General features: G+C 47.4%; 1 protein-coding gene across 2 annotated transcripts in view; it reads right to left on the bottom strand.

Annotated features, from left to right (window-relative positions):
* Positions 1 to 20,731, bottom strand: part of MAP3K5 (mitogen-activated protein kinase kinase kinase 5) — a 1,016,304-nt gene that overhangs the window by 315,282 nt on the left and 680,291 nt on the right. For both annotated transcript variants that reach the window (XM_086927404.1, XM_086927403.1), the window contains exon 12: positions 15,476 to 15,525. In XM_086927404.1, coding sequence (XP_086783530.1) covers positions 15,476 to 15,525 — 50 coding nt within the window. The remainder of the gene's footprint in view (positions 1 to 15,475; positions 15,526 to 20,731) is intronic.

The raw sequence follows: 20,731 nt of genomic DNA, 5'->3' as shown, positions 1-20,731 counted from the left end.
CTGCAACCAAGTTTCCTACAAGATAACTGCAGCAAATGTTCAAAGTAAATTAATTAAATAAAAATGCTTAACAAACCATTAAAAACTATGAATTTCCAAGGAGATCAATAAAACTATGTAGCAACGTTAATCACATGACTTCACTTTTTGAACATTCAAAAAAGTACCCCCTATCCCTAATGTGTAATTGTCAGTATGATTATGTATCCATCTGAAGTATTAATACTGAATGCAAAAACAACAGTTGATGGACAGAATGCAGAACAATGTCATACATTCCCCCAGTACAGAGATCTGGGCGTAAATCCATCGTTTTTTTGCTCACCATGTCATTCCAGTTTGAACCCAGCCATATGCAAATAAGTCTTGACCTTGTGTCCCATGGGAGCAGTGCAGCCCGAACTGCCAAGCCAGGTCCTCCCTGGACTGGAAACAAGCATCCAAGGACCGGTTTCGGGCTTTTTGTTTTTGCATTTTTTGCAGTATTAATATTGAAGGCAAGTAAGTTTCTCTTCTGAAGTATTCATCTTCCTGCAGATTCCTCACCTTATGAATGAGTCCCAAAGTAGTACTCTCCTGGGTAATGGGAATTAGCAGGTACCAGTTAACCGAGGAACTGGTCAATACACATCGGGGCAAAGTACACATGACTGCATGCTAGAAACGTGGCTCGGTGGAGCTTGGCAAAAGTGTACCAGGTGATGACATAGCTGGCCGTTAGATTTCAGCAACCATGATGACCCTGGAAAAAAACCAAGTAAGCAGCCATGGTCCTGGTGGAATGAGCATTAATGCCCTACAGAGGGTCTTTTTTAGTGAGGGCTTAGAAGCTCTCAATATAAAGGACGGCCCAACCCGATATAGTGTGTTTGGTCACCGCCTTGCCATTTTTACATTCAGTAAAGTCAACAAAGAGCTGATCGTCAACTCTATCTTGCCACATGCAATCAATGTGGTAGGACACCGTTTATAGGGGTTGAGCATATACAGCCTGCTTGAGAAGGGAAGGAAGATAAAGGATGACAGATAGGGTGATATGAAATGCAGATACCTGCTTGGGTAAGACGGAAAGCATGTGTGAATGAACCAACATATTCACGTATAAAACTGTTAAGAGTGAGTTAACCGAAAGGGCCTGAAGTTCTCCAAACCTACAAGCAGAATTGCCACTAAAAGTACTGTCTATAGAGCAAGAAATTGAAAGGGTAACTGCATCAGCTCGAATGGAGATGCATAAAGTCAGTGCAAGATTCAACCCCTTCTGATGAGTTATTAGCCAGATTGGGAGGGAACAAATAAAGCACATTTTTAACAGTGCTGCCAGGTATCCTTTAACAGTAGCCACTACCAGACCCTGCTGAGCAAGGGGTACAGCAGAAGATGCTGAACCGGTAAGATTTAAAAAGATGAATGGTGTCTGACTCTTACTAATGAACATATTTGGTCCAGTGGCCTGCAGATATGAGTTTGTTAACAAAGTTCTTAGAAGAGAAGATAATGTCTACAAACTCATAAGGAAGGCAAAAGGAGTCTAGCTAGCTCTGCTCAACCTCCATGCTTGCAGCCGCAGAGTCTGGCAATTGGGGTTGAGGATCTGAGCATACCATTACAGGAGCAGATCCACTCTTTGCAGGAGCTACAAATCGCTGAGTGCAGAGTTCCAACAGATCAGCCTACCAGACCCACTTTGCCCAGTCTAGGAAGATTAGAATCAGCTGTGCCTGATCTCCTGTACACTCTACAGTACTCTGGAACAGAGTGGTATTGGCTGGAATGTGTGCAGAAGGCCCCGAGTCAGGGCTTAAATTGTAAAAGAATGGGCGTCCGTGCCCAAAGCTCTGGTTAGCAGCCCATGGCCAGCACTATTACATGTCGGCATACCAAATGGCTGCTTAGTCTGGAATTCAACTCATGCCTCTTTAATCCACCGCCAGACACTCCCTGTCCCTTTATCTCACTATTACAGGTCCCTGCTTCCTCTCTTTGTGACTGTTTTTCAGTCTCTCTCTTTCTCCTTCTTTCCACTTTGTGTTTCCTCCACCCTCCCCTACCCCCTCGGTAAATGTTCATGAGGAAAAATAAGTGCTGGCCCCTACAAATGTGTGCTGATAGCCCCCACGGGCAAATAAAGGCTCAAACTAAGCACTGCCATGAGACGAGCTGGACCTGAAGGCCTCTCTATGAGATCCATCCTGCAGGAAGTGTATAGCACTAAACTGAGGGCATTTCCTGTTCCGGGCTTGGCAAATTGATCAATAAATAGAAACCTCAAACTAGAGAAGATTGCCTCCATCACTTATTGGTGTAGCTCCGATTCATGGACATCCAGGGAGAGACAGCTGAGGGCATCTGATGTCACACTGAGGGAGCCTGTAAGATGAGCTGCTGCTGAGAAGCTCTACATCCCTGCCCCAGCATCCACAGGTGAATTGCCTGCCAGAATCAGATCCACACTGCCCTGCATTTTTTTTATATGAAACATGAAGTGCTGTTCTCAGTCAGAAACTGGAGGTTGTCACCTGAGATGGAAAATAGAAAGACCTTCATGGCAAAGGCAGCACATCTCTTGCTAACAATTATGTGTAGGTGTTGCGCCGCCATGGACCAATGGCCTCACTCTGTCATGTCACCCAGATGAGCACCCCAGCTCAGCAGGTACGGACTCAAGACCATAGTAGTCTGAACTTGTGGAATGCTGATTTGGCGACCTTTCAGAAGGTTTGACGGGCCCATCCACAGGGCGATCCTGGCGCACTGTCTGGAAGGCCAGACCAGCACCTGATCCAAGGTCCTGCAGCCACTGTAGCCTGAGACACCACTGTTAGGCTCCCATCCACCACAATCCATGCGAAACCAACAGCATGCAAAAAGCCATGATGCCAAGCAGGCATAAGACCAGTCAGACTGGGACGGGAGCATGACTCTGATACACTGACATTACTGGCTAAACACACTCTGAGGAGGAGGAAAGGCCTTCATAAGGGTTCTCTCGAGCACTACCCCAATAACACTCATCCTCTGCATGGTAATGAGATGAGACTTTTGGGAGTTGACAATAAAAGTCAGATAATTAAACAGAGCCATCATCCACTATAGATGCCCATGGATCAGCATCAAGGAGTCTACCTTCACCAGCCAGTCATCCAAATATGAAAATACATGGACTCCCAACCTCTGCAGCGAAGTTACCATGGCAGCCGACACATTTGCAAAGACGTGTGGGCTGTAGTCAGTCCGAATGGGAGGACTGCAAACTGAAAGTGTGGCAATGCTGTGAGTTCAGAATGAACCTCAAGTAACATCTGTGAACGGAGAGAATCAAAAGATAAAAATAGGCATCCTAGAGGTCCAGGGACATAAACCAATCTCCAATGTTCTAAGTCAACATGGCCTGTTTTTAACATTTCTTGTTGAGATGCAGATTCAGATTGAGATGCAGATTCAGAAGGCAGAGATCTGGGATCCTCAGGTCTCCACCCTTTTCAGGGACCAAGAAGTAAAAGGAATAAAATCCTGTCCCCCTCTCTTCTGGAAGCACCACTTTTATAGATTTTTTGTCCAGCAAGGCAGGAGTTTTCAAGAATTTACTGAAGGAAAGGAGTGGTCTGGCGCAGGAGGACAGGAAGGGAATGGCATAGTCACAGTGGACCATCTGTACCATCCAGTAGTCTAACGAGATCACCTTCCATGAATGATGCAGTGGGAGACAGTACAATCACCAAAAGGTGTAGTGAGCTGGAGAAGTCAGAGGGGTTGGAGGCAGCAGATCCAACAGAGCATGGCGGGACTGGTTCTGCTGATACTGATGACACCTAGTGGACATGCTATGCCTTTGAAGGAAAAATGTAGTGGCTACTGTGATTGGACGAGCTGAGACAGCTAATGTTATCAGAATTGAACAAAACTAGCATACCCACGAACCTTTTGCTACTGCTGGTGAAAATTGACTTGCAGGGAAGGCCAGGTCCACAGCATGAGCAGTAGCCCTGCTGTTCTTGAAATGTCCCAAGGAGGAGTTGGCTTACTCTCCGAAGAGCAACTCACAATCAAAGGGCATGTCCACAACCGTACCCTTAATGTCTTGCACAAATCCAGTCTCTCCAGAGATGCATGAAAAAACAAAAAACTGCAGGTTACACATAGCTGACCTATGGAGTTTGATGCTCTATCTGTGGATTGCTGAATTCAGAAACACATGTTATACTAAACACATGTTTTAAGACAGAAATACATGTTTTAAGACAGCCTCATTGAACAGAAACAAGGGCTCTGTAGCAGTTGTAGAACTTTGCAACAATTCTGCCAGAATGATTGGCTTCACTTTGGCACAAGGCAAAATCATTTCCAAGGCCTTCTCTGACTTCTGAAAAACTGCTGTAAAACAGAACATCTGCTTCAAAACAGGGCCATAGAAGTATTAAGTGTCCCTTGCTGGTAAAGGTATCTAGCCCACTGTGGTTTTGTAAGTCCAAGCAGATGCTGTAATCGGCATTGTAAGCTGGCAAGTTGAAATCCTCCTCAGAGTCACCATCCTTTGTGCAACCATAGCCATTATACTCTAAAGCCAATGCATCTGAATTGGAACAATATATGTCTAAGCAGAATATCCTAAGCAGAAACTTTGGGACATCAGCAAGTGCTCACAACAGGGTTTATTTTAAAAACTAGCTCCTTTGCCAAAAAGATGATTGGCTCAGTTACGGACTCATTGGCTGGTGATGGGATCTGCTTCATGCTTGTTGTCAATAGCTGTGAAATTGGCACAGAAAGAAAGAAAGCTCAGTGAATGGAGGACAGTGCACCACTCAGTGTCAATTTTGCCATATGTGCTAGTGACAAAACTCGTGGAGGGGTATTGTCTTGAGATCTCAGGTTCGGAGCTGCAGGAGCTGCTAAGTCTGCTGGACTGAAACCTCGACCCCTTTGGGGAGTCCAGGCGGTTGCAGAGCTATCCTGTGAAGTTCCACCATTACTAGCCGGAATGCTTCGACCTGTGCGGCTGCTGGGCTGGAAAACTCCTGTCTCATCTTTTTAGGCAGTTTAGGGTAGATCACAGGGCAGTGAGCAAGAGTTCAGTGTTTTGGAATGACACGTAACTCTAAATGTGTTGAGAACGCTTTATTTGAAAGAGAAGGCAACTTCTCTTTCCTGGGTTACATTTGGTGTTTTTTGGGGGAATATCCCTTAAGAGAATGTTCCCTGAAAGTTGACTTAACTTTGGGAGAGGTACTCTGCTGGGGAGTCTTCTTTCATGGCTTAGCCAAAAATATCTTGGCCTCTTGCTCTCTAACAGACTTTGGGTGAATGGACGTGCAAGTCGCAGGCCGTGTTGTTATTTTCTGACCCCAGCCCATCATACAGATGTGATGGGGGTCTAAAAGGGACATCTTGTGGAACCTTCGGCAAGGTTTAAAGTCTAAAGCCCTTCGAGGAGACTCTTTACCTAGTCACAGGCTGAAGCTGATGTATTTGTCAGTGAGAGACTGAGAGCGAGCTCAGAACCACATTGATGAAGTACAGAAAAACAGGGATGTCACATCTAGAGGTGAAAGCCCAGCTAGAGGTGTATGGAGAAACAGGGCAGAGCTTGGTAGTCATTGCTGGGAAAAAGTTTTCCAGACCAGCATGAACCCTAAATGGAGAATTCACAAGGCAAGGAATCTGCAGAAAGATGCATTTATCAGAAGAAAGCAGTGTTCTATGACTTTTGGAATAAAATCACTGTGATCTTCAAGTGCCTCACACTGTCTTTACTATTGCTCCTAGTGCCTGAGCCGGAAGTATCTTTTGAGTCTGGTGTACAGTTGCTTAAGAGCTTCAAAGATCAGAAGTTTACAGTTCTCATTTAGATCTCCGATCTGTGCCCCAGACCATCATATGGTATTCACCACAGTCACTTTCTCCTTTAATCTGGGTTGCAACCATAGTGGTGAATTTGGTGCATACGCTGGTCCAGTGCGGATATCAGAGTGGCATTGCCGTCAGCAGTACTAGGCATTGTTTATCAAACTACGGTGTTCAAATGGCATGTTGCTTAGTTTAAACAATGCTTTCGGGAGAGCTTGATCACCTAATGGCCACTGTAAGTACTGGGCCTCTTCGTCATCCCTATCTGAGAACCACCCCATCACCCACTGCAGTTGTGCTGCCCAGTGATACTCTAGCCAGGTGCACCCAATCGGCCTTCAGTAAGAAAAGCGTTACTTACCTGTAACAGCAGTTATCCAGTATTGGTGCCCTTCATAGATTCACATGACTGAATCATTCCCCGTCGCCGAGACGGGAGCCTCCGGTACATAAAAAAGTAATGTCCTATAGACATACATAGAGAAAATAGGCCTAAGGGCTTCCACTTAGCAGCCTTTCGTCGTCCTTATGTAAAAAGGACCAAACTCTCACCGTTAGCCAATAGGCTCCGACCTCCCTCTAGAACCTTCCTGGGAGGAGCCTCAGTCCCTCAGATTTTCGTACGCACCCAGCTAGGTTGGCGTAACAGTGTTAGAGAGGGATGTGAGTCCTTCCCGGGGAGGAGGGAGGGTTGCATGTGAATCTATGAAAGACACCAATACTGGATAACTGCTGTTACAGGTAAGTAACGCATTTCTTATCCAGTATTTGGGTGTCTTTCATAGATTCACATGCCTGAATCAGAGTAGCTAGCAATTATATATGCACATTTGCAAAGCAAGCAGTTCTGCAGTCATGCCAGACAATATACAATCATCAACGACATGGTAAAAACAGCAGAAGCAGAAACATACCATCATAATGAATGTGCATACCTGGATGGAGGGATGTAAGAAGGCTCACCTCACTGAAAGAGATGGTGCAGCACCGCCTGGCCCACTGCCGCATCCTTCTGAAGCTCGATATCCAGGCAGTAGTGCCTGGAGAAAGTGTGCAGACTTCCAGGTCGCCGCCCGGCATATGTCCAAGATCGGCACTCCATCGAATAGCGCTGCTGACGTGGACATCGCCCTGGTGGAATGAGCAGTAACACGATCAGTCAAAGGCCGTCCGGCCTGGTCGTGGCAGAATGCAGTCGCCGAGGAGATCCATCTGGAGATACTCTGTTTCGTAAGAGGCAGGCCCATTCTTGGGCTGCTGTACGCCACGAACAACTGTGTAGTCTTTCTGAGATCCTTGGTTTTGTCCAAGTAGAACTTTAGGCATCGTTTGAGATCCAAAGAATGCAGCGCCCTTTCCGCGGCCGTGGAAGGGTTCGCAAAGAAGGACCTGAGGACAATTGGTTCATTGAGATGAAAGTCCGAAGGCACCTTTGGTATAAATTTTGGGTTCGGTCTGAGCACCACCTTGTCCTGTCTGAATTGCATATATGGTTCCTGAATGGACAATGCTTGTAGCTCGCCCACTCTCCTGGCCGATGTGAGGGCGAGCAAGAGCGCCGTTTTCCAAGAGAGGTGTTTGATGGATGCGCGATGAATGGGTTCAAACGGATGTCTCATGAGCTGGTTGAGTACCAGATTCAGTTGCCAGTTTGGAGGGACTTTCCTAGGCCTCGGAAAGGATCTGTAGAGCCCCTTCAGGAATTGTTTGACCAGCCTACTTGACCACAGAGAAGGTCCCAAGAAAGTTCTGGTGAACCTAGAGATAGCTGCTAGGTGAACTTTAATGGATGCATGTGCTAGTCATGACTGCGCCAATTGCAGGAGATACGGCAATATCTGTTCAGGGGTGACGTCAAGCAGCCGCAGGCCCTGGTCCGAACACCAAATGCAGAACCTTTTCCATTTGAGCGAGTAGGTTTTGTTCGTACTACCTGCCCTCGCCTTCGCCAGAACCTCCCTGCAGTCCTGCGGGATATCTAGGTCGCCGAACTCTCTGTGTTCAGGAGCCAGGCTGATAACTTGAGCGAGCGGAGGCTCGGGTGCTGTACCTGTCCATTCGGCATCGTTAAGAGGTTCTGGTGTCTCTTCAGGTGAATCGGAGGTCTGATGGAGAGGCGAAGCAGATCCGAGAACCAGTGTTGTCTCGGTCAGGGTGCAAGGCTCCGCTTTCATCTTCCGGAGGAGTCTTGGGATCATCGGAAACGAAGGAAAAGCGTACGCAAACACGCTGAACCAGCCTATGGAAAAAGCATTTCCCAGTGACCCCTGTTGGGGATGCCAGCTTGCGTAGCTTGGGCATTTGGCGTTCCTCTTGGTTGCGAACAGGTCGATTTTGGGGACACCCCACTGAGAGAAGATGTGAGTCAGAGTGTCGTTGTTTAGTTCCCACTCGTGGGAGAGGGATTTCTGCCGGCTGAGGGCGTCCGCGATGGTATTGTCCTTCCCGGGAACATAGTCCGCCTTGAGCGAGATTCCGTGGAGCACCAACTAGTTCCAGATTTTCTGCGATTCGCGTGATAGAGAGAGCGACCGCGTTCCCCCTTGTTTGTTCAGATAGTGCATCGTCGTGGTGTTGTCTGTCTTGACGAGCACCGGGGAATTCTGGATGCGCGGTAGGAAGGCTTGCAGAGCAAGATATACCGCCCTCAGCTCCAAAAGGTTTATGTGGAGCTGTTTCTCCTGATCCTCCCATTTGCCGCTGATCTGAAGGTCCTGGAGAACCGCGCCCCAGCCCTCCAGGGAGGCGTCCGTCGTGATTACTAGAGGGGCCGGCGGGAGGAGAAACGGCAGGCCAGTCGTAAGATTCTTTCGACGTCTCCACCATTGCAGACCTTTGGAAATGCTTGGCGTTAGCCGTACCGTGTCATCGAACGAGCCAGTACTTTGAGTCCATTGTCTCGTGAGAGCTTCCTGCAATGGGCGCATCCTGAGCCTGCAGTGAGGGATGAGCAATATGCAGGAAGACATCATTCCGAGTAGGGAGGTGTAAGTCCGGACTTTGAGGTGTGTCCTTGCCGCCACAGCAGTGGCCAGGGACAGTATCCTGTCCGTCCTTTCCTTTGAGGGGAAGGCCCTTGCGCACTCCGTATCCAAGGTAGCCCCGAGGAAGGTAATCTGTTTCGTCGGAGTAGTGCATGATTTTTTGAGATTTAGGGTCAATCCCAGCCTCTGAAAAAGAGTGGTGCAGGCGGTGGAGGACTCGGCTGCGCCTTCGGGTGAGGGTGCCTTTACCAGCCAGTCGTCGAGGTAGGGGAAGACTTGGTGACCCAGCTGACGTAGAAAAGCCGCCACCGGTGCAAGGCACTTGGTGAAGATCCGGGGCACGGATTTGAGGCCGAATGGTAGGACCTTGAACTGATAATGGCTGCCTGCCACCTCGAACCTCAGGAACTTTCTGTGACGCTTGAGGATGGGGATGTGGTAGTAGGCGTCCTGGAGGTCCAGGAAAGTCATGAAATCTCCCTTTTCCAGCGCGCCCAGGATTTCCTGGAGGGTCACCATCCTGAATGATTGGCTCCGTAGGAAGGTGTTGAGCGCCCGGAGGTCCAAGATGGGTCTCCACTTGTCTTCTTTCTGTCGCACCAGGAAGAAGTGGGAGTAAAATCCCTTCCCCCTCAAGGATGCTGGAACTTTCTCGATCGCTCCTTTGCGTAGCATGACGGAAAGTTCCTGGAGAAGGAGGCGCAGGTGCCTGTGCGTTCGTCTCAGGGGAGGCGTATTGGGGGGGATGTTTGTGAATTCGAGAGAATGTCCAAATCATATCATTTGCAGGACCCACTTGTCCGTGGTAATTTGGTGCCAATTGGTGAGGAAATGGGTCAGTTTTCCTCCAATTTGAAAGGATGGAGACGGTGGTGGGACTGGCTGGAGTAATTGGTCACTGGCGTCCGCCAGCGCCCTTCTTGGTATTTTTGCCTCTGAAGGTAGATCTGCCATAGGAAGATTGTCTACCCTGCTGCTGCTTGTGCTGGAACTGGGTTCTGTTATTGTACGAGTAAGAGGACCTGTTCTGGTAGGAGCCCCTATAGGAGGACTGACCTCTGGAGCGGCCGCCCCGAAAGGACTGGTGTCGTGACTGCAGGGTGCCCAGTGCCCTGGCGGTATCGGTATCTTTCTTTATTGCCTGCAGTGCCTCATCGATTTTTTCACCAAACAGATGCTGGCCGTCGAAGGGCATGTCCAGCACCTTCGATTGAACTTCCTGGCGGAAAGACGTAGCTTTTAGCCAGCCCTGACGGCGGAGAACCGCGGCCCCAGTGAGCTGACGGAACCCAGTTATGGCTGCATCTATAGCACAGTCTATAATTTCTGCAGCGGAATTCTGACCTTCTACAAGGAGAGCCTTGACCTCGCTCTGGACCGCGTCGGGCAGTTCTTGTACGTAAGGGGCAATGTCCTCCCATAGTTGGCGATTGTAGCGCCCCAGCAGGGCGATGGAGTTTGCCACCTTGATTGTCATGGCTGACGTAGTCGTGAACCTCTTTCCAATCGTGTCCAGTTTCCTGCCTTCCTTGTCAGGGGCGCGGACAGCGGGGAGGATGGGTTGCGGGAGTGTTTCTGTGCCGCCTGAGTGACCACGGAATCCGGTTTAGGGTGGCCGTTTAGGCAGGCCGCCGCCGTAAGTGGGGCTTTATATTTCTTGTCCAGGTGTGGCACCACCGCGGGCACAGAAGCGGGCGTTAGCATCAATTTCTTGCCCTGGTCCCAAAGAAATTCAATAATCGGAATAGATTTAGCAGACTTTTGGCTGTGTTCTTTGAAGTCATGCAAGAAGCATTCCGTTTCATTCGATTCCACTACCATGTGAAACCTCTTAGCCGCCCTGTCCACTAGTTTGTGGAAACCGCCAACGTCCGCCGGCACCGAGTCCGCTTGGTGTGGGTGCGGCGAAGCCGGAGACGACGAAGCGGGGGAGGACGCCACATATCCATCTTCGTCATGTTGGTCCGAGTGGACGTCTTGGACCTCACCTTCCTCTAATTCTTCCTCCTCCTCTTCCTCTTCTGAGGAGTCCACCGCCTGAGGTTGTACTTTGTCACGGGGTCTCACCACCTGAGGTCGGGCCTGTTCGCGGCTGCTCTGGGTGGAAGGATGAGTTGGGGTGGACGCCGGGGCACGTGTGACAGGTGTCTGAATCCCACTGTCCGCATCCGGGAAGCGTTGTTTGTAATCTTGCACTAGGTACCGCAGGTCATTGACAAGGGTCGCCGGCAGGCATATCATCGGGGTGACCTCCGTGCGGACACTAGTGTGGACGGAGTGTTCCTGATAAGTGAACTCCTCCTGCTCTTCATCAGTACTTTGGCATTTGACGTTAAGGTCCGAGATAGAGGTAGCGGGACCCGGCTGGTCTTCCGCTTCAGACTCCTCACTTTGCAAGATGTCCGGAGGTGGCTACTTTTCCACTCTGCTCGGAGACGTTGATTCCGGGGTAATCTGCACCCTGGTAGTTTTGCCAGACGTGGACTGCAATCCTGCTGCGGTGGAGGGAGCCGTTGACGGTGTTGACGAGAGGGCCGACACCTCGACTATCTTGGATTTCTTCCATGGCGCCGACAGCGCCGTCTCCGTCGGCGATTCGCCCGCGTTCGGAGCTTCCGTCGTCAGCGATGACCTGACCGAGGACGGGGTAGTCGACGGCACCTTCACCGTGGGCGACGATTTCGACGTTGACGATGTCGTCGTCGATGCACCCGTCGACTGCAACCCCGGTGTCGGAGCCTTCGTCGACACGGCCGTGGAAACCTGCGTCTTCGGTGTCGACTCCTTCGTCGACGGCTTAGTGTTCAAGCCTCCCGCCGACGTCTTGATTGTCGACGGTGGGTGCTTCGATAACGATTTTGACGACGATAGGCTCGTCAACGTTAACGTTGTCGGCGGGGACTCAGTCGTCGGCGAGGTCTTCGTCTTTGACGAGGTCTTCAGCTGAATGATAGAGGAAACAGGTCTACCTGAGGACGAGGAAGTAGTCGTGGTTGCCGCCGCTGAGGGCGACAACGCTGACGTTGTCGACACGGTGGTCGTGACCGAGGTAGTCCTCTGGGCATGTCTTGTGGTAGACGTAGCAGGCTTTTTGAAAGTTTTATCGTCCCGACCAGACACTGAGGACGTCGTGGATCTCGCCTCTGAAGACTTCTTGTGTGCCTTCGTAGGAGGAGTGTCTGTATGGCCAGGGGAATGTACCCTGGGCCTCTTTTTAGAGACTTTCGAGGACATGGAAACACTGCCTTCTGAAGATTTCAGAGTGTCTCTGTCCTTAAGCCTGTCGAGCCAAGCGAGAAGGCGAACTTCTCTATCCTTCACAGTCTTTTTAGGGAAGGCTTTACACACCCTGCATTTGTCAGAGACGTGGTCAGGGTACAGGCAATACAAGCACAGATCGTGCTTATCATCCGCATGGATCCGTTTCTTTCCACAAGAGGAGCAGGCCTTGAAAAGGGCTTTCTTGTGCGATTCCGACATGGAAGAGGCCTTTTTCTGCGATTCCGACATGGAATAAGGCAGTGAAGGGAACAGGCACTGTGAGAACAGTGTAGTTGAAGATTTGAGATCGAAGAAGCACTTTCGAAGAAAGTTAGATGATTTCGAAGGAAACCTGAGGAGAGCTCAGGCTGGAGACTCCCTAGCACAACGTGCGGTAGAAAATCTGAGGGACTGAGGCTCCTCCCAGGAAGGTTCTAGAGGGAGGTCGGAGCCTATTGGCTAACGGTGAGAGTTTGGTCCTTTTTACATAAGGACGACGAAAGGCTGCTAAGGGGAAGCCCTTAGGCCTATTTTCTCTATGTATGTCTATAGGACATTACTTTTTTATGTACAGGAGGCTCCCGTCTCGGCGACGGGGAATGATTCAGGCATGTGAATCTATGAAAGACACCCAAATACTGGATAATTGCTAATTCAATCTTACACAACACTTAGATGCATCTGCCTACCGCTCAAAATAGGTCTCTCAGTAAGACATGTTATGTAATGCCTTAAATAGGGATTTAGGCAGTTTCACTGGAATGTTCACAAGATGATGTAGTAAACAATTTTGTGAGAGTGTTATCCAAACCACTATCAACAGCTTGGAATTTCTTACCGTATGCCCAATTGTTTCAAGAGTTCGACAAAAGTTTTTGCAATGTTTCCATCAACGGTCTTCTGCATTTTGCTGTTTATTTGTACTCCTAAGTACTTCAATGTTTCCATTTTACACTCTAGTGGTGCCTCAGACAGGTCTTGTCCACAAAGGTCTGCTGTGATCAGCCATACAGAAAATAGCTAGGATTTGACCTTATTAACTTTGAGATTGGGCAGGTTTTACAAAATTTTGACAGGGCACCTGTAGATATTTGGAAGCAGTATGAAGATACAGAAGTACATCATCTGCAAACAGAGACATGGAATGTATGGATCCATGCAATTTTATATGCCTCTATTTATGCCTTCAATCCTCATCAGTAAAATCAGTGGCTCTTTATCCAGCTCTTAAAGGAGAGGAATGGACACACTTGCCTTGTCTCCTTCTGCACCAGCAGGGAGACTGAAGTGACTTTGGGTTCTGACTCTAAAGAATTGCGTTCAATTGTAGGAGTCCTATGCACCTCCTTTAATTTTCAAACTACATTTCAAATATGACTGCAAAAACTGGTCTCAACTTAGAGAATCAAATGGCTTTGCAAGTGGATGGCAGTACAGCCGAGAGGTGCCGTTGTGAATCATTTGATAATATATGGAACTGTTTCCTTACATTTAGACAGATGCTCCTGTTGGAGGGAAAATTGAGATTTGCTAGTACTGTCCCTAGTATCTTACAATCCAAGATTATCAATGGTAAAGGTCGGCATGCCACAGCATCTAGCAGGTCGCTGTCTGGTTCGGGAATGGCCACCATGATTGCCTCTTTGGTTTTGGGGCAGACCATCCATAATTCTTTATTAGTTTGGTATATTTCTAGAAGGTGTGCGTAACTAGTAGTTTCAGGTACATTTTATAAAATTTAGATGGCAGTCTGTCGCTGTCTGGTGTTTCACTGCTTGCCAATCCTTTAAATGCATATTTAACTTCTTGCTCCCTAAGTGGAACCTCCAGTTCCTCAGCTTGTCCTAAACATTTTAACCCAACTGGTTTCATGTTTCTATATCAAAAACATCTAACCACCCACTTTCCACACCAGGCACCGCTAAACATAGCTTTTTTTCACCTTCTTTTTTAAACAGACAAGATTGTGACCCTGCCTTATTCCCTGCATGATAATGTCAGGCTTTTTACCACTCTAAGCGCCAAAATCTTGTTTGCTCGTGTGACAATTATTTTTTCATTAGCAGTTAAGTTATCTTGGCTCCATCTCATCCAACTCAAGCACACAAACTCCTTTTTAGATGTAGGTTTTGACAGCAAAGTTGTCACACAGACCTACTGTCACCAGTATACACAGAGTGGGCTTTTGGTCCGCCCCTTTCAACCACTGAATTTCTATCAGTCTAATTCAGCTATTGGCTGGAGCGTTTGTTAATCAATTCTTGACTTAGTCAATAACATTAGGTCAAGATGAATACTTTATTCACAAAAAGAAACCCAGCTATGTCGAGCGGACCAACTTTCCACTAAAGAAAACACAGTTTTCTTGTAAAACCCTCACCCACCAGCTTTACCCCTTGGTGGCATGCTTCATCATCGGGTCCATCCCATTCCGCTACAGATCCGGGTGTGCTGCAACCTATGGACTATGCTTGAGCATTTTTTTGATTTCATATATTGATAAAGAATGTGCTAAAAAGGAGTGGTTTTTTTGTGCTGGAGAGTAATTTAAAAATATCTGGCTAGTAGGTTTCTCCTATTTATTCTGACCTCTGGTAGGTATGGTTAAAAAGGGGGGGAAATAGGAAAGGAGGATATAATTTACCTGCTTTCATAGCGGAACAGGGTGTACCCGATGGTTAAGCATGCCACCAATGGGTAACCCTGGTGAGTGAGGGTTTTCTTCAGTGGAGATTTGGTCACCATGACATACCCAGGACTCTTCCTGTGAATGAAATGCTTGTTGAGGAAGGGTACCCAGTATATCCTCTCACTCCCCCTTCTTTTTGATACAAGATGAACACTTCACTGGGCTAATTGGTTGCATCCTTCCATCTCCACTACAGTGCTTACACTGAAAAGCACGAGGAACTGATTTACAATCATACCCTTCTCTGTCCGCTCCTGCTGGCTCCCTATGGAGGGTGTCCCACTTTAAGGTGCAAACACTGCATGTGTTAGCACATTATACTCAGACATATTGGTTTTGCCAATGATTGTTAGTCATGGCTAGTGCTTTATAAAGAATGTACTCTCTCTGTGGATGGATTCATTACATTCATGTTTTTTTTTTAAATTCTATACCTCTTGATATTCTACCATCTAAAATAGATACTTCAGATGCTACCCAAATCTGCCTTTTCTAAAGAACAGTCTTCATGTGGACCATCTTGAGGATCTGCTCCGTAAGCACAATCTTACTGCTGGGTCTACTAACCTGACAAACCTTACCGGCTTCAAGACAGGGGTCAGCATGCAAACAATCCACTAACACCAGCGATGTGGCAGATATTCGAGGAATACGTAACACATGCAAGAAATGAAGAATACAAATGAAAACTTGCCTTACTCCTCGGATGGAGGCTGCGCTGAAGTTCCACTCATGAATCCCTTTCTGCAAGACACCAAGAAAAATTTGTAGGTCAGAAAAACACACCACCATTAATACAGAAAATCCTATTTGCTATTCTTAAATATTAGCTTAAAGGGGACTGCACTAAACATATGTAGGGAACGATCAGCATGGGTTTCCATTGCTTGGACTGGCTGCTCATTCAGGCCATGGCATTATGTGAAAGGGTACACGGTCTCATTTGCCTCCCTGCTAGGTTTTGGTGATGGGGTATTGAGTAGTTCGGGAGTTAGAACAGAGGGAGAATGCACTGTTTATTTTTACTTTGCTGACATTTTATTGCTAGGCTATGTTTTTCTATTAAAGAAGTGCTGACTGTGAGTACGTTAGCCAGTCATAAAGACAGACAGCCAGATTCATCAAGCGAAATGCGCTCGCAAAAGGGCCAGATTCTGAGAATCTGGCCCTTTGCGAGTGCAATTTTTGCATTTGGGATTCATCATCCCAAATGCAAAAATCGCTAATAAAGAATTCGCAAATTTGCGAGGATTAGCATTTAAGATTCCTTAAATGCTATTCATGAAACATTTAAAAATTGCAAATTCGCAATTTAAGACCGCTATTTACCACAAAGTCAAACCTCGTGGTAAATAGCGAAAACTTAGAAAAATGCATTTAAATGCATTTTTCTAAGTTGCATTTTACACACACACATGTCCTTTGGACATGTGTGCACAACATCCGTGTAAATTCACATTTCAGGGGTGCTACAGGGTGTCCTTTGGACACCCCTGCACCTTTGAAATCGCAATTTCATTTTGTGAATCGCTATTTGCGATTAGCAAATTGCGAGTGTCTTCCCATTCAATCCTATGGGCCTCTAGGCCTATAGGAATGAATGGGGAGATATTCCTTAATGTCGACTCGCAATTTGCGAATCGCAATTAAGGAATAATTAGAAATCGCTATTTCTTGAGTGATTTCTTGATGAATAGCATTTTGCTATTCCTTAATAGTGAATCGGTAAATTTCGCTATTAAGGAATCGCAAAATGTGTTCTTCATGAATCTGGGTGAGAGTGTTAACCACCAATAGTCCATGCAAATGAATTTGTTGTATTTCATCGTTACAACAACATGCGACATTTACAGCTGTCTTTTGTTCAAAAAGTAAAGAGGTGCATCACATAGGAAATCTTAAAGATGCAACAAAAATCTAGCCCATTGACTGAAGTATATACTACGTAATATTTTGCTCTTGTATGCTTTTAAAGTTCACGACTTACAACGTTAACTGCATTTACTGACTAATAACACTATTTAATGGTGCAGCTGAACTTTGCCTAAGCAGCCTATTCTGCTTGGGGACACTACTCCCAGCTTCCACATTATGGTAGCCTAAGATTTTGCTTCATTATGGGATTTGCTTTCGAGGATAGCTAGAGAAAACACACAGATGCCTATTACGCACACTTTCCACAACGAAAACTGGCTTTACCAAGGGTTGTTTAAATATGAAAAAGTGTCCTGTAGCTGTGAGTTTGTATGCATGGATAAAAGGGAGAAAGAGTGGCCAGCCTACAGTGAGCAGGTGTGAAGGGAGAGGTATCTTGCTCTGGTGTGTGATCTGGGAATATGCAGTGTGTGTTTTAATGGCTTTTTTGCCACGACGAGTTGCTATACAGTGCGGGAAAGCTAAGACAGGTTTTGTGTGATATGGAGCGTATTAGCTCTTAAACTGCCATGGAGCATTATGGTATGGGGGACTGGTCTGCTGTTTTGTGCCATTTGAGGCTTTGGTGTCTCTTTGGGGGTTGGGAAAGTTACGTAACATGGGTGTTTGGTGTGTACTGAAGTGTCATCATATGCTTAACTGCAAAGGTTATAATGCAGTGGTGGCAGTGCACAAGAACATTGTTTATTTTGTGTACAAACAATGCAGTTAATCATTTCAAAGACATTTTGGAGTCCATGGTTGTTAGTTCTTAACATACAGGGATTTTTGAGGATATACGTATGTTAAAAACAAAAGTTCTAGATCAAGAATGTCAGAAATGTTCGTTAGAAAACCTTAATAGAAATGGTGACCAAACATAGTTGACCAAGTGGCAACTATGCTTTATTCCTAGCAGAGGGCCAGTTTATATGTAACCTTTAAAGGACTGGAGAGGTCATTTTCATTGCCACAGTCTCTTAAAACATACATCCTACTGAGCTCTCCGCTAAGTGCCCCATGTTATAAACACCTCTGTATCAGTCTTCTTAAACAAGAATGATGCATACTGTGGGAATAGGGTAACACACTCCTAGCCAGCATTGGCATCACCTGTCCTCGCTGCTCTTGTCAGAGGTTCCACGCAGCTCCTGACACTTTAGTACCAGAGTAAAACAAGGCAGTGGGCAGCCGGCTTTAGCAGCGTTTGTAGCTGAACAAGGCAGGTTCGATGAGGCTAATGGCCATGTATTTACCGTTTGTTTTCCACCTCTGAGACCTGGGCAGTCTCCACAGACTGCTGTGCTTGCCTGCTTTTTAGCTGCCCCGTCTTGTGCACCTTCACCCAGTAAAGCTTTTCAAGTCAAAAGATGAACAAATTGCATTCAGTGAAGTTTCGTTTTTATTCCTAATATAGTCTTATAGCCCGCCGTAGCGGGCTATTAAAGGCACGCTGAATCGTTAAAGGCCCGAGCCGAAGGCGAGGGACTTTAATTGCCGGTATAGCCCTGCTACGAAGGGCTATAAGGCTATTAGAACATTCTGCCACTAGAGGGCAGAATGTTATAACAAATTAAACAAAGGGTTCTCGAAGCTCGAGGGGATATAAATCCCCTCGATCTTCGAGAAGCCTTTGTGCAACATTGGAATGTTGCTCTGCGGGCCTTTACCGGCCGTAGAAGCAGGGAGCACTCCATTGTCTTCAATGGAGTGCTCTACATTCCAATGTTCTAATGTGCGAAATATGCTCAGCTGGTTAAAAAGTCAGGACTGGCTAATGGTGTCAGTACTACTGAGTGCTGTGCATAACTGTCAGCACTAGGACCAAGTGGTTGTGGAGAACTGCACAATATTTCCTGCTTGTTGGTGCAGTTTCATTTGTACCACTGTGTGGTATCTCCCACCTTTCCCCCCCCCCCGGCAGCTCCGCATGTAATGGAGCTGCTCGCGGTGACATCACTTAGAATGTCATCGCGACCAGCGTTCCAAGGCGAGCGCCGGGAGACAGTATGAAGCTGCCACCATGGGCGGCTCTAGGCTCATGGCGGCCCCGGGCAGGGAGCGTAGGTAGGGGGCCACGGAAGAGGGGTCCCGGCGGGACGGAGCGCGGAGGCCAGTGAAGAGGGGGGGGGGGGTCAGGGTGTTTGGACGGGGAACAGAGCTGGAGGCCGCCAAATCCCTGCAAGGGGCCACCACGCAAATATGTATCCATCCTCAGAGGATTATTATATTAAGGATATATATTGGCGTGGTGGCCCCTGGGGTTTGGTGGCCCTGTGCAGGTGCACAGCTTGCACATGCCTAAGGCCGCCCCTGCTGCCACCCGCCGTGGCCATTGCTGTGGCTGGGGTCGCTGTATGCCCTTTGACTATTTGAACCTTGAATAAATGTCTAATTGGAACCAAAACTACCTGCGTCTTGTCGTATGACTAATACCACACTGGCGACGAGGGTCAATCGGGGACAGCGACCTCAACACGCCTGTGAGGTCAAGAAGCGCTTTGAAGCTGGGGAAGAACACTCAAAATGCAACTGAGGCAGACGGAAGTGCTGCGATCGATATATGGTGAGGAGCGGCAGCGAGTTGGCATCAGCGGGGAGAGCGAGGTGTGTTAGAAACCAGTTCCTACTCGAGACAAGGAAACTATCGTACGCTGTAAGCTGTGCTGCCACCCACGCTTGAAGGGCACGCGGAGTGTGAATTAGTGGCGGGGGTCACGGAAGAGATTGGAGCGGCTGTGAAGAAAAGTGGAAGTTACACATCCTCTCGGTTATGGACCACCGGCTGTAATCATCGGGCAAGAGGTGGCGGACTGGATTGCCTGAAGTGTCGGCGGAGAGTTAGGCGCTACGTGGATTAAAGGCTGAAGGATATGCTGGCGGCGTGTGGCGGTGGGAATTCCGACTGACAGGTTTCCGCATTTTGCACCACCCTTTGTGACTGTCGCTAGCCCCACCCCGTCAGCGAGTAGCGACGCGGGCCCTGTCCGGATCAAACTTTCTGACCGGTTTGGTTGAAATTGAGGTGACGAAGTGGTGCGAGCTGCGCGCTATTCAGACGTACATTGTGGAACTTGGAACTCATGCGAGCTTAAGTCATCACGATTTGGATATCACACGGCAGTGAGATTCCCACTCCGTGTGTAACTTTAAAACTTACTTGTGTTTTTCCCCATCATCCCCCGTCATCTGCTCACAGGGGATTAGGCCTTGTTGATATCACTGCTGTGGCAAAGAAGTGTAGCGTTGGGTTATTATCCTCCCCATATGGTAATGTCCGGTGCATGAACAACAACAGGGCAGATTTCAAGCCTGTAATTCGCCCCAGTGTGAACAGACTCGTACGCCACAGTGCCACCCGGTGGTTTGAAATGGTTTGGTCTTTATCATCTGTAAGGATGCAGTATTAGTATTCTGTTCAGAAAATTCTTTGTGTTTAGTACATTTACATTGCTGTGTTTACTGTTACCAGTCACCTCATTTTTTTTAAATACCCTGTATTACCCAGTACTAATCATTCTCTACTGAATCTTGGGAAGGCTTACAGTGACATTTTAAGCATGCAGAGTGTAACACCCCCACCCTTCTTCCTGACTAACCCTGGGGAACCTGCAATTCAGTGGAAAAAGTGGAAAAAAGTGTTCTTAAATTATGCTACTGTGTGTGGCCCAAATCTTGGGTTAGAAAGGAAGGTAGCATTATTGGCGTATTACTTAGGAGCAGAGGGGGAAGAGGTTCTAGATCACCTCCCAGATCTAGGTGCGCAAGAAGAGAGAGGTCTAAACGAGCTAGAAGTAAGCTTGAAGAAATTAGATTTGCACTATCTCCCTAAGACTAGCACCATAATGGAGAGATACCATTTTGGGAAAAGAGTACAGAAGGAAGGGGAATCCATTGAGGATTTTGTCTCTGATCTTAGAAAACTAGCTGCAACATGCAAGTTTGGTGGCGCAAGTGAGGAAAGGATCAGGGACCAGTTTGTGTTAGCTTGCAGGATGGAGCATTTACGTGAGGTATTGTGGCTTAAGGATGACCC

Source organism: Lissotriton vulgaris, chromosome 6 (genome assembly GCF_964263255.1).
Source record: "Lissotriton vulgaris chromosome 6, aLisVul1.2, whole genome shotgun sequence".
Classification (NCBI taxonomy): Eukaryota; Metazoa; Chordata; class Amphibia; order Caudata; family Salamandridae; genus Lissotriton; species Lissotriton vulgaris.
The sequence above is the reverse complement of the archived record's forward strand: the minus strand, read 5'-3'. Positions and strand labels throughout refer to the sequence as shown.